The 14,818-nt window shown below is 42.3% G+C and overlaps 1 protein-coding gene across 3 annotated transcripts in view; it reads left to right on the top strand.

The window, feature by feature from the left end:
• The window catches only part of LOC121290649 (TPA-induced transmembrane protein homolog), a 67,319-nt gene extending 54,252 nt beyond the window's left edge, over positions 1-13,067 (top strand). For all 3 annotated transcript variants that reach the window (XM_041211373.1, XM_041211374.1, XM_041211376.1), the window contains 2 exons: positions 5,130-5,248; positions 11,015-13,067. In XM_041211373.1, the coding sequence (XP_041067307.1) occupies positions 5,130-5,248; positions 11,015-11,022 (127 nt within the window). In that variant the 3' untranslated portion in view covers positions 11,023-13,067. The remainder of the gene's footprint in view (positions 1-5,129; positions 5,249-11,014) is intronic.
• Positions 13,068-14,818: the final 1,751 nt, after the last annotated feature.

Below are 14,818 nucleotides of genomic sequence, written 5' to 3'. Positions count from 1 at the left end.
CAACCTTGTTGGTGTTATATAAACTTAATTACCATCTTCCTACACTGAAGCTAGGACCTAGGGGTGATGGTGCTAGCACTGGACTCTGAGCCACCTCTGTGCAGGTCTACCAAAATTGTCAATGTGCTTCTGCTCCTGTGGGGGCTGGAGAACTATGTCTCTCCTTACCCAGACCACCTCCAGCAGGACCACCGGCAAGGTATCCATAAACCTGGCAGCAGCCTTGCAACTTACTATTGCCAAAATAATTATTCCCCCAGTAGTAATTATGGTTTTATGTAATGTGTAGTATGCCTTTGAGAATGATGTTATAACAGAAGATCACAGGATCTTATGTAACCAATAGAGGAGTAGTGTGGGCTACCTCATAGTAGTCAGAAGTATGGAGACAGGGTTTGAGTTGGAAGCACACAAGTGTAGCTGCTGAGTACCTCTGTAAATTAACAGATGTATTTACCTAAGTACTGTCTGCTGATCAACTCTGGCAATTGTACAACTTGGCTATCCCAAAACATGTGTGCAACCTGGATCCATAAGTCTCAACAAGCTGGTGACCAGGATCCAACAAAACTTATGACAAGAACAAAGCAAAGATACAATAAACTGCCTTTGAGAATAAAACAAATTAATGAAAGAAATCAAGAGAAACGAAATCGGGCTGTACTTTGCACAATAATTGTAAGTAGAATTTCCATCCTTTCGTCGAAGCAATCTCCTCACAGTATGCTGCAATTCAGAAGAATTGATCCTTTTGATCCAGTCATGGACGATTGGTCACATTATATTGAATGTCTCGCGTTCTTTTTCCAAGCGAACAACATTGCGGGGGTAGAGAAGAGGTGAGTGATCCTTTTATCCACGTGTGGGAGTAAGGCCTATGGATTGATTCGAAGTTTGATGGCACCCAGTACCCCAGATTTGAAATGTTCTGATGAATTGGTGGACCTCTTAAAGGGCCATTACCAGCCAAAGCCCTCGCTAACAATGCAACGGTTCAAAGAATTAGAGCCCCGGGGAAGACAGTTGCTTATTTAGTTGCAAGATTGACAGTTGACAGAAGATCTTGAGTTTGGTACATCTTTAACTAACATACTCAGAGATCGTTTAGTGTGTGGTGTGAATTCAGACATGATTCAGAAGAGATTACTGTCTGAAACAAATTTGGATTTTAAGAAGGCACTAGAAATAGCACTGGACATGGAAAGCACTGTAAGGGATTCAAAAGCCATACAGGGAGTGCAAAATGGCGCCGTCTTCCATGTTGGGCGGGAAGCCCCAGCCAAAAAGGGCATAAAAATGCAAGACTCAGCTGAGAAGCGGAAAACAGCCACCGCTAGCAGGCAAATAAAAAGAAATGACTTAGGGGGAAAAAGGAATAATTGCAATAGAAGTGGAAACAGACAACCTTATAGTGAATGTTTTGTTGTCATTGAAATGGACACCTATTGAGACAATGCAAGTAAAGAATCAGGCAGACTTTCAAAGAAATGAAAAATCCCCATGAGATCTACAATATAGAAGAGCCTGAAGCAACAAAATCAGATATTTATTGTTATTTAATTTGAAGGTTGGAAAAACGGAACCAATATCTGCAACAGTGAAGGTAAATGGCAGACTTATCAGAATGGAAGTGGACATAGGAGCTTCCACTACATTGACTAGTGAACACACCTCCAAATATCTGAATTATGGTAAATATAAATCAAATTTAGAAGAAACTGATCCCAAATTAAAAACTTACATGGGTTAAGACATCAAAATCAAAGGCATGAGCAGAGTTACTGTCCATTACAGAAGCCAATCGGCAAGCTTAACAGTGTTGATACTGAGAGGCAGAGGACCAAGCCTAATAGGGTGAAACAGCTGAGGGAAATCAACCTTGATTTGTCAGAGATTCCAAAAGGGAGCTGAAAATGTTCCTGTTTTGGAAAAGGATTGTGTAAAGTCTCAACAACCTAAGAAATGCAGGATGTTTCAAGCAAAGGCACGATGGGACAGCAAAAAGAACTAGAAGAGACCATCCAGAGGGACAGAGTCCGAGTCTAGGTGAACAGCCTCTAAGAAAAGTAAAAACCTGCCAAAAGACCTTCACACGTTATTAGTTTCCCTTCTGTCTAAGTATGTGCCTCTGGAAAAGTATGAATAGAAACAGAAAGAGTTCTGCACCTCCCTAAGTAAAATGAAGAATGAATTGGCAGAAAAGACACGACAATGCTTAATTTTCCAGGAGGCAGTACACCAATGCAAAAGAGATGGAAGAGCTGAAGAGACAGCTGCATGAAGCTAAAGAGGCTTTGGAGACAAAAGATGCAGAATTTTTCATGGATGCAGGCAAATGATGACATTCTGGGAAACTCAACTACTGAGTTCACTCAAGAAGAGCTAGCAGCTGAGAGTAGTCTGGCCAATATGGAAGTCGAAAAGAAGACTGAGAATAAAGTCAGTGTCAGAAAGAAGAAAGCCCATCAAAAGAAGACAGAAACACAAATAATACCATTGATCCTGCTTGCATTCAAGAATACTTTTGTCCATTGGCCTGGAAATCAAATTGCAAACACTAATGTACAGAGTCATTTGCCCTTACAAGGAAAAGATAAGCATGTCCCAGTTCCACAAGAACTAGTTTTGTTGATGAATTTCTTAGATTCATCTCCAGTATGTGCTAGACAGACCAGAGACTGGACAAGTCGAGACCCAGTCTTATCCAAAGTATGAAAACAAGTGCTTTCTGGTTGGTCACGAGCATGTGTTTGATGAAATTAAGTCGTACTTAAACATAAGACATGAAATAACCAGCCAGGATGGTATATTATTGTGGGGAGCATGAGTGGTTGTTCCTCCAAAAGGAAGAAAGCCATTGTTGATTGAACTGTATAGTGCACATCCAGGAATTACCCGAATGAAGACCATAACACGCAGCTATCTATGGTGGCCTGGGATGGATGGAGAAATACAAAGTTTAGTGAAGAATTAGGTACAGTGTCAGCAATTGCAAAAGTCATCTTCAACAGCTCCGTTACATCCTTGGGAATGGCCAGGAAGCCCATGGGTACAATTACACATTGACTATGTGGAACCATTCAAAATGGATGGACATAGGAGATGAAGTCATCATCACCTTCTGCTACAATTGAGAAGCTACGTCAAAGTTTTGCCATTCACAGACTGCCAGAAGCAGTTGTTTCTGATAATGGCATGGCATTTATGAGTGCTAAGTCTCAGTGGTTTATCAGCCTCAACAGTATCACTCATGTAGAAACTTCACCGTACCACCCTGCTTCAAATAGACTGGCTGAAAGAGCGTTCAAACATTCAAGGCTGGCATGAAGAAATCAAATGGAGATTCCACAGCAACCAAGCTAGCATGCTTTTCCATTATAGGACCACCCCTCACACAACAACAGGTCTCACACCTGCAGAATTATTGTTGAAACACCGCCTCAGGACGAGATTGAGCTTAATAATGCTGAATTTAGGGGGGATGTGGAAAGGAGTCAGGGAAGTCAGAAAACTAGACATGACTGGCATAGTCATGACAGGAAGTTTACCGTAGGAGAGACAGTTTATGTGAAGAACTTTGGAGATGGACAAAAGTGGATACCGGGTGAAATAAGTGCAGTGACTGGACCCCTATCTTATCATGTGAAGGTGGAAGGCCGGGTCATACGGAGACATGTGGATCATCTAAGGAAGAAACAAATCCCCCAAGAAATGATTCCACCACTGCTCATGACTGAGTCAATGTTTCCTGTTGAAAGAACTCAACCTTGTCCACATGTGTCAGATGTGTCTGTTGTACCTGCAAGAGTTGAGGAAACATATTTGCAGGTGCCCATCGAAGAACCCAATGTTCAGACAACTCCAGGAAAGGAGGTTCCTGACAAAGCATCTGAAGTTGTAGAGCTGAGACATTCTACACACACATGGAAACTCCCAGAAAGACTGAATTTGCAAATTACTTATCTGTGTAAATAATTTGCTATTTTTAGAAACTTGTACTTGTAAATGTAAAATGTGTTTCCAAATAAATGTTAATTAGTGTTAATTATGGTTTTATGTAAGGTGCAATATACCTTTTAAGAACGATGTTATAAAGGAAGATCTCATGATCTTATGTAACTAATAGAGGAGTAGTGTGGGCTACCTCAGTAATCAGTCTGAGTTAGTAAGGAGAAGTATGGAGACAGGGTTTGAGTTGGAAGCACACAAGTGTAGCTGCTGAGTAAGCTTTGTAAATAAACAGAATGAGTTCCACCTAAGAACTGTCTGCTGGTCAACTCTGCCTATTGTACCAACTCGGCCATCCCAAAACAATCGTGCAACCCGGATCATAAGTCCCAACAAGCTGGTGACCAGGATCCAACACCCACCTTGTTCCAATGAAATCTTTCAGAACAGGATGCAATCTTGTTTTAAGAAATACATTCCTGCTTTAAATAGGCTTAAAAAGGCCTGCTTAAAATTGCACAAGAGAAAACAGGCAGGTTCCCCATTTCCTGATCTGATCAGGTGGGCAATCTGTCAATCATATTAAAATGAAGCCCAAAAGTTAAAATCATCTGGGCAGCACATCGGCAATATCATGTGGGAATTGCTGCTCAACTGACCCACCCAATTCCTGCCCTACGTCAAACTCGGAACTATTATTACAATAGTGATAAGCTGTTCCTTATGTTGTAGAAAGTCATTCCTGTGACATTAGTGTTTAGACAACCTCATGGTACATGAACTGAAATTTGATCTGGATTTGTAAGTGGGCTGAAGGCCAAAAAAATAACAATTTTCTCCACTTTACTCTTGTTCCTGATACAAACTTTTAGCTTTTAAGAAGTGTCTTGATTTAAAGGAATTTTAATAAATTAGACCATACTTAATCACCTTGTTTAGATATTAATTTACATGGGAACAGTTGCGACTATTCAGCTTTTACTGCACAAAAGACTAAGTAAAAATAACTTGTTTTCAAAATGCATGCATTAAAGTCAAATTTAAATATAAGGAAAAATACTTAATTTCTTTATTATTAGTGATAATATGAAATCACTGGCTTTAAAGAATGTGGTAATATAACAAGCTATCCAAACAGCTTAATAGAGTTAATAATATTCATCTTCTGATTTCTTCCATAGATTCTGTGGAGACCAGAAGCCATTTCCTTTTTACAGTAATAGTTCCAGTTTACAAATAAACTTTCATTTCAGTAAAATATACACACAAAGTTTTGCTGCTGACTACATAGCCACTGATGGTAAGAATCAAAGCTTTGAATCTTTTTCATTTGTTAGATCTATTGGCTATCATCAATCACAGAGCTTAATGTACTTAAAATTATTACAATTGAAGATCAAATTAAAAAAGCATTTAGCTGATTTGAAATGAGAAAATTTCTCCAGAATCTGCTGTTGGTTTGTGTTTAGTACTGGAATAGCTGGCGTAGAGAAATGGAATTGGAATGTGTTCTGTCGCACAGCTACCCATTTTAATGTCTGCTGGATTTCTAGCTGAGAGTGATGGATGATATTTATACATCTATTGCATAAGGGTGACATACTGAACTGATAATCAAAGGATGGAAATATGTCATTCTGTGTATTTTCTGTCATTTGACCTTCAGCAAAATTGAATGCCACGGAGGCCTGTTTGTCTTTGGCAAACAAAACTTTACCCTTTTTTAAAGACATTTTCCCTATAAATAAGACCAGACAACAGACCTAATACAGTGATACTGGGAGAGGGTAGCAGTTTTGGGGAGGAAGGGAGGAGGTAAGTGGGTGAGGTATAGTGGTTGAGAACTGGGAAGTATGAGTTTCCTGGATGTCCTGGCAACTTAAACATGTAGAGATTGGTTGGGGGCCAAAGAGTTAGGGGCAGGAGGAATTTTGGGTCTCAGGGGTCTGAATGCAGGGAGGGTGATCTAATCCCATGGACTGGGATGCAGTTCTGCAATGGCACTTGTAGGATCTGACAGTTCTTGCCTCCCTTCAGCTGCTGCGTTTCATGAGTCCTGGGAAATCCAACCTGTAGCCATTAAACTTTAAAGCTAAAATCTGAAGCGCCCAGACTCATAAAATATTTAAGTTGGCAACATCCCTCTGGAGAGCAGGTTAGAATTCCAATTTGATGCGGGTGTGCTGGTTAATTCACTGCTGCACTCCCACTCTGCCCTCTCTGTCCTTGGTCTCTTACCCCTTTCCTGTGAAGCTCAATGGAAGCTTGAGGAACAGCATCTCATCTTTCAGTTAGGCACTCTACAACCTAAGCTCAACATTGAGTTCAACAATTTCGGATCCTAATTATGGCTCTCATCTTTTTTCAGACAGTAGCTGTTGGTAATTTGTAAGGAATTTGCAATGAGGTGTAGAAATTAGTTATAATGGGGGACTTCAGATGTAATGGTGTAAAGGGCAGAGAGGGGCAAGAGTTTCTAAAGTATGTTCAGGAGAATTTTCTACATCAGTATGTTTCCAGTCCAATGAGGAAGGAGGCAATTAAAAAAAAAATATTTGTTCATGGAATTTGGGCATCACTGACTAGGCCAGCATTTATTGCCCATCCCTAATTGCCCTTGGAAGGTGGTGGTGAGCTGCCTTCTAGAACTGCTGCAGTCCATGTGATGCAGGTACACGCACAGTGCTATAAATAATATAAAATAAAAACACAAAAATTGGAAAAACTCAGCAGGTCTGACAGCATCTGTGGAGAGAGAAAACAGAGTTAACGTTTTGAGTCCATATGACTTCTTCAGAGCTAAAGAGAAGTAGAAATATGTTGGATTTTATACTGTTTAAGAGAGGTGGAGGAAGTGGAGCAAAATAAAAGGTCATGGATAGATGGGAGCTCAGGACAAATTTGAAAAGACATAGGACAAAGGGAGTGTTAATGGTAGTGTTAAAGACTAAAGAAGGTGCTAATAGTGGCATAAAGGTAAGATAGCAGAATGTGTTAATAGCAGAACAAGGGTCCACGCTCTGTGAAAGCAAAACATAAGAATAATGGCCCTGTGGGGTGGTGGGAAGGTTGGGGAAAAATAAACAAATAAATAAATTCAATTAAAAAAGGGTAAAAATGAAGGAGAGAGTTTAATGTTCTGAAGTTGTCAAACTCAATGTTAAGTCTGGGAGGCTGTAAAGTGCCTAAGCGGAAAATGAGGTGCTGTTCCTCCAGCTTGCATTGGGCTTCACTGGAACATTGCAGCAGGCCAAGGACAGACATGTGGGCATGAGAGCAAGATGGTGGGTTGAAATGGCAAGCGACAGGAAGGTCTGGGTCATGCTTGTGGACTGAGTGAGGATGTTCTGCAAAGTGGTCACCCAGTCTGCATTTCGTCTCCCCAGTGTCGAGGAGATTGCATGCAAGCAGCGAATACAATAGACTAAGTTGAAGGAGGTGCAAATAAAGCATTGCTTTACCTGAAAGGAGTGTTTGAGGCCTTGGACGGTAAGCAGAGAGGAGATAAGGGAGCAGGTGTTGCACCTTCTGCGATTGCATAGGAAAGTGCTGTGAGAAGGAGATAAGGAGTTGGGGGTGATGGAGGAGTGGACCAGAGTGTCAGAGAAGGAATGGTCCCTATGGAATGCTGCTGAGTGGGGGGAGGTGAGGGGAAGCTGCATTTGGTTGGGGGGGGGGGGGGGGGGGGGGGGGGCGCGCGATCACGCTGGAGTTGGTGGAAATGGTGGAGGATGATCCTTTGAATGCGGAGGCTGGTGGGGTGAAAAGTGAGGACAAGGGGGATCCTATCATGGTTGTGGGAGGGAGGGAGGGGAAGGGATGACGGCAGAGGTGTGGGAGATGGGTCGGACATGTTTGATGCCCCTGTCAGCCACAGTGGTGGTGAACCCTCGGGCTAAGGAAGTAGGAAGACATGTCAGGAGCGTTGTTTTGGAAGGTAGCATCGATGAAACAGATGCGATGGAGATGGATGACCTGGGAGAATGGGATGGAGTCCTTACAGGAAGCAGGGTGTGAGGAGATGTAATTGAGGTAGCTGGGGGAATCGGTGGACTTGTAATGAATATTGGTAGACAGTCTATCACCAGAAATGGAGACAGAGAAGTCAAGGAAGGGAAGGGAAGTGTCAGAGTTCGACCATGTGAAGGAGAGAGGGGTGAAAATTGGAAGCAAATTTGTTAAATTTTTCCAGGTCCAGACAAGAGCATGAAGCAGCACCAATACAGTCACTGACGTACCAGAAAAAGTTGTGAGAGTGGGCCTGAGTAGGACTGGAACAAGGAATTTTCCATATTCCCCAGAAATAGATAAGCATAACTGGGGCCCATGTGGGTACCCATAAAAAGGTTTAGATAATATCGCCACCGTCATCACCTCTTTGTCCTTTCGTCTATGACATCTTTTGGCGATCTCCACCTATCAGCTGGCCCTCTATCCAGCACTACCTGTCCAACCCCCACCCCCCTTAAAGCAGCTTATATTTCACTTCTCTTCTATTTTTCCTTAGTTCTGTTGAAGAGTCATACGGACTCGAAACGTTAACTGTGTTCCTCTCTGCAGATGCTGTCAGACCTGCTGAGTTTTTCCAGGTATTTTTATTTTTGTTTTTGTTTTGGATTCCCAGTATCCGCAGTTTTTTGCCTTTAGCATAGATAAGAAATTGGCTGAGTGACAGGAAACAGAGTAGCAGTGAACACTTGTATTTCAGACTGGAGACAGTATACAGCGTGATTCCCCAGGGGTCAGTGATAGGACCCCCGCTTTTCCTGACATATATTAGTGACCTAGACTTGGGTGTACGAGGCACAATTTCAAAATTTGCAGATGACAAAAAACTTGGAAGTATTATAAATTGTGAGGAGGATAGTGATAAACTTCAGAATGATATAGACAGGCTGGTGGAATGAACAGTCAAGTGCCAAATAAAATTTAAAACAGAGAAATGTGAAATAATTCATTTTGGTTGGAAGAATGAGGTGAGGCAATATAAAATTCAGATTACAGTTCTAAAGGGGTTGCAGGAGCAGAGGGCCCTGGGGGTATATGTGCACAAATCATTGAGGGTGGCAGGACAGGTTAGAAAGTGGTTAATAAAGCATACAAGATCCTCGGCTTTATAAGTCGGGGTGCTAAAGTAAGAAGTACATAGAGTACTAAAGTAAGAAAGTTATGATAAACCCCTCTACAAAACACTAGTTTTGTGTCAACTGGAGTCCAGTTCTGGGCACCACAATTTAGGAAGAACGTGAAGGCATTAAAAAGGTGTAAAAAAGATTCATGAGAATGGTTCGAGATGAGGGACTTCGTTTACCTGGATAAATCAGAGAAGCTGGTGCTTTTTTCTTGGAGAAGATTGAGGAGATTTGATTGACCTGTTCAGAATCATAAAGTCTAGACAGATTAAATAGGGAGAAACTATTCCTATTGGTAAAAGGATTGAGAACCAGAGGGCATCAATTTAAGGTGATTGTAAAAAGAAGCAAGGCAACATGAGGAAACCGCTTTTTTATGCAGCAAGTAGTTAGGATATGGAATGCACTTCCGGAAAGTGTGGTGAAAGCTGATTCAATAGTGGCTTTCAGAAGAGCAATGGACAATTATCTGGAGAAAAATATTGCAGAGCTGGGGGAAATAAGGTGAGGGACTGGGATCCTTGTTCTTGTTTTGGTTTAACAGAGAGTCAATCCAATAGAGGCTACTGGAAACTGTAATGCAAGCCCAGATCACGATGGGCAAAATTTTGTCCCCGATGGGCAGGCGGGCCCCACTGGCTCAGCGGCAGGTGGGCAGCCAATTGCTGCCACTGAAACAGGCCCCACCGCCATTTTAATTGGCCCACCCAGCGGGCCACCCGAAGGGAAGCGCTATGCACTTCCTGTGCGGGGGGTTCGGGGGGAGGGGGGGAATTCCCAAACTGTCAGTGCGCTCTTTCATGCATGCACGTGAAAGAGCGCACGTCTCCCTGAGGCAAAGTGCTGCCTCAGGGAGATCGCTGAGAGGCTGGAAAGTATAAAAAAACAGAACAATAAAAAATTCATTAACATGTCCCCCTCATGTGAAAATGTCACACGAGATGGGACATGTTAATGAAATAAACGAAAACTTTATTAAACGTTTTTTAAAACCGCTCTCAAACCTCATCCCGCCACTGGATAAGGTTTGTAAAAAAAAAAAAATAAATCACCTCCCCGCCTGCCCGTTGGGCCTGTGCGCCGAGCCAAAGCTCGCACAGGCCCCTCAAAATCATCAATGATTGGCAAGTTAAGGGCCTTAACGAGGCCTTTAATTAATGGTGGGTGCGCGTCCCACTGCATAGAGCGCCTGCCAACTGAAATATCGTGATGCCACGCGCTGACGTCGGGACACTCGCACGACATCAGCGCGCAATGTTTTAAGTGCTGGCGTGCCAGCTCCGCCACCCGCACACCAGCCAGAAGATTCTGCCCGATGTTTCTGAGGCCCAGTAGAGTTTTCTGCCTTTCCACTGGATTCCATCTGAGAGCCAAATTATGTTTTTCTCCCCAGAAGTTGCTTACTCTGTTCAGCCAAATTGATTTCAGATTGGAGGCTCCATATCTTAGATGACATGTTAAATTGGGGCTTGTTTGCTTATCAAGACCAGTATAAAAGATCAAATATTATTTGTGGAAGAGTAAGGAGTTCTCCTAATGCCCTTTCCAATATTCTTCCCTAAAACAACACCAAAATCAGATGTATTAACCAATTATCCCATTTGCTATTTGTGGGAACTTGCTGTTCACCAATTGATTGTCACAATGGTCTTCGTAACAACAGTGGATACTAAATACTTTGAGATATCAGTAGGATATAGTAAACTACTAGGTAACTGCAAGCTCTTCCTTGTTGAGGTGGAATGCGCCAAGCCAGTCGAATGTTGACTGGCACCAATCCATGTACATATCATTCTCATTTTCACCATAATCATATCAATTTAAAGCCAACTGAAACATATCAGAGTTTCTATTTTGTACAGACCTACTAACTACTAGGCGAATAATGATGTTGTAAAATCCTCCATCTTAAAATCTGTTTGTTTATTTTCCAGGCAGGTAACCGTACACGCACCAAGTTCCACTCATGAAACAAATGGATTAGGACATTTCTACCCATATATCCAGCCTTTACCATACGAAAATGTTGTCGTAGATCTACATGCAAGCTTCAAAGCATCTCTGCTTGCAAGACCAATGTTGAGTGTGTATACTGTGCAGAGGGAAATGTTTCCATCTCAGTTGACACCCCAGCACTATTTTCTTCAAACCTTGCTCCTAACATCCACTAAGGCAGCTGTCGGGACACATGTGATCTTTACAGTTGTTCTCTTGTTAAACTGCCAAGTATATCAATGAAAAAAATATTTTTAAGACTAATGCGGGTCACTGATTATTACCATGGTTTTTAGGTTTCCTATTTTTTTGGATATTCAGTAAGGAATGTCATTCCTGATCCAATATGTGCTTTTAAACCCAACTCATTTAATGCTAACAAATGCTTAAGTTTCAACTCCTGTATTCCTCATAAGACATAGGAGCAGAAGTTGGCCATTTGACCCATGGAGTCTGCTCTGCCATTCAATGAGATCATGGCTGATCTGATAATACTCAACTCCACTTTCTTGCCTTTTCCCCATATTCCTTGATTCCCTTACTAATTAAAAATCTGTTTGTCTCCACCTTGAATATACTTAACGACCCAGCTTCTACAGCCCTCCTTGGTAAAGGATTCCACAGGTTCACTACCCTCTGAGAGAAGAAATTCCTCCTCATCTCTGTCTTAAATGGGTGACCCCATGCCCTGAGATTATGCCCTCTGGTCCTAGACTCTTCCACAAGGGGAAACAACCTCTCAGCATCTACCCTGTCAAGCCCCCTAAGAATCTTATATGTTTCAATAGGTCGTCTCTCATTCTTCTAAACTCCAAAGAGTACAGGCCCAACCTACTCAATCTCTCCTCCATAAGAAAATCTCTCCATACCCAGAATCAACCTAGTAAACCTTCCTTGGACTGCCTCCAATGCCAGTATATCTTTAGATAAGGGGAACAAAACTGTTCACGGTATTCTAGGTGTGCTCTAACTAGCGCCTTGTATAGTTTTAGCAAGACTTCCCTATTTTTATACTCCATTCCCTTTGAAATAAAGGCCAACATACCATTTGCCTTCTCTATTACCTGTTGAACTTGTTTGTTAGGTTCTCTCTAGGCTCTGACTCCACAGGATCTCAAACCACCCACCCAATACAAAAAAGAGTGACCATAGCAGCTACTTTCTGATTACATATAAGCAGCAAAAAAGTGCAATTTAACAGGAGCTTTCATAACCTTGTGTCACCCCAGAGTGTTTTCGAAGTGCAGTCACTGTCGTAGTTTAGGAAATATAGCATAGTCCCTCTTCCACCACTCCTTGCCCTAGAAACATTCCATAGGATCATCAGTCATAAAAATGAAGGCCTTGAAATTCCTGGGCCAATGAGCATGGATTTTGGATGCACTGCTGTGGGAAGAGTGGAATTTTGGAACTGCGTGATCCTTCCCCTTCCCAGCAATTCAGAATTCCTGCCAATTTGGGCAAGCGCATACTGTAGACAGAAATTAGTGAGTATAACATGATACCTCAAGTGAAGAAGATAAATCAAATAACATATTTTCCTCATTTATGCCCTCAGTGAGACTGGACACAAGGGATACCTCTGTATATCCCTGGCACCCAGTATTGCTAGGGCTGTGGGTGTGGGATTCAAAGGTTGATGGAAATAATGCAGTCAGTTGTTTCCTGGAGTACTGTGGACTGGTCACCTTTAATTGATTCTTCTTGTCCAACATATTTTCTTTTGTCATAAAAGGAGCATACTGTTTACTTGATTTATGAAACGTTTATACTATACAAATGATTAAAACACTAAATAGATTTTTGTTTATAATGTAATTGTTATAGATCTTATTATTTATACTTTTTACTGACTTTTGATTTTGGAGCTTGTTAATTTTCTTTTGTGTTTTTCCCTGGTAATCTTATGATATTTTAATCAACAATGTATATTTATAGAATATTCTGAATTGAAAGATCTATATTTTTTCATTAAATATTGTTTTACTAGTACTGTATTGTTTTAACTAACCGGGGGCAGCCAACTTCACTGAAGTGAAGGCAGACATATTTGTTTTCAGAATAGACCTCTTGACCAATGAACCCCAAGGCTCAGCATCTATCTCCAGCTGAGCAGAGCTTGGAGGGTCCTGTCTCTGTCCCTGCCTCCAGCACCTGCTCCTGCTCACTTGTGATGTAACAACCCAGCTACCTGCCTTGAGGGCCAACCATGGAAGGTGTGCGTGAGTCATGTGATGATGCTTGCTCAGTGTGTGACTTCCTCAGAGTGTGCGACTTCCACTCAGGACTCTTCAGCCTGCTCCTGCATCATCTCCTGTGTTAGGATCTGTGAGGGATGAAAGACATGAATTAGAATTGACAAGGCAAAGGGTTCAAAGTTATCATTGTGCAGATGATCATATTTCAGTTACAAGTGACTCCAAGTTAGCATGAATCATTAAGATAAAAGCAAAAAACTGCGGATGCTGGAAATCCAAAACAAAAACAAAAATACCTGGAAAAATTCAGCAGGTCTGACAGCATCTGCAGAGAGGAACACAGTTAACATTTCGAGTCCATATGACTCTTCAACAGAACTAAGGAAAAATAGAAAAGAGGTGAAATATAAGCTGGTTTAAGGGGGTGGTGGGTGGTGGTTGGGACAGGTAGAGCTGGATAGAGGGCCAGTGATAGGTGGAGATAACCAAAAGATGTCATAGAAAAAAGGACAACAAGGTGTTGAAGCTGGTGATATTATCTAAGGAATGTGATAATAAAGGTACAGATAGCCCTAGTGGGAGTGGGGTGGGGGGAAGGGATCAAAATAGGCTAAAAGGCAGAGATAAAACAATGAATGGAAATACATTTAAAAATAATGGAAATAGGTGGGAAAAGAAAAATCTATATAAATTATTGGAAAAAAGGGGGATCAGAAAGGGGGTGGTTGGAGGAGAGAGTTCATGATCGAAAGCTGTTGAACTCAATATTCACTCCGGAAGGCTGTAAAGTGCCTAGTTGGAAGATGAGGTGCTGTTCCTCCAGTTTGCATTGAACTTCACTGGAACATTGCAGCAGGCCGAGGACGGGCATGTGGGCATGAGACCAGGGTGGAGTGTTGAAATGGCAAGCGACAGGGAGGTCTGGGTCATGCAAAACGGTCATGCAGTCTGCGTTTGGTCTCTCCAATGTAGAGGAGACCGCATTGGGAGCAGTGAATGTAGTAGACTAAATTGAAGGAAGTGCAAGTGAAATGCTGCTTCACTTGAAAGGAGTGTTTAGGCCCTTGGACGGTGAGGAGAGGGGAAGTAAAGGGGTAGGGGGTTGCATGGGAAGGCGCCGTGGGAGGGGGTTGAGGTGTAGGGGGTGATGGAGGAGTGGACCAGGGTGTCCCGGAGGGAACGATCCCTGCGGAATGCCACCGGGGGGATGAAGGGAAGATGTGTTTGGTGGTGGCATCATGCTGGAGTTGGCAGAGGATGATCCTTTGAATGCAGAGGCTGGTGGGGTGATAACTGAGGACAAGGGGGACCCTATCATGTTTCTGGGAGGGAGTGGAAGGTGTGAGGATGAATCATTGCTGTGTACTATGTGACTATGTGATATCTAATTCTGTGACCAGGTATTTTGATGATCCCCTTCTCACCCCATCTCCAATAGCAACGGTCTCCGACAGTCTGCTGATTTCTAGTGTGTGGTCCTCCACTGTTGTCAGGGTGGCAATTACTGGAAGGCCATCCCTGCTTCCCAACCTCTCCCTAATGTTC

This window comes from Carcharodon carcharias, chromosome 18, assembly GCF_017639515.1.
Source record: "Carcharodon carcharias isolate sCarCar2 chromosome 18, sCarCar2.pri, whole genome shotgun sequence".
Lineage (NCBI taxonomy): Eukaryota > Metazoa > Chordata > Chondrichthyes > Lamniformes > Lamnidae > Carcharodon > Carcharodon carcharias.
Note: the sequence above shows the minus strand (reverse complement) of the source record. Positions and strands in the feature narration are given on the sequence as shown.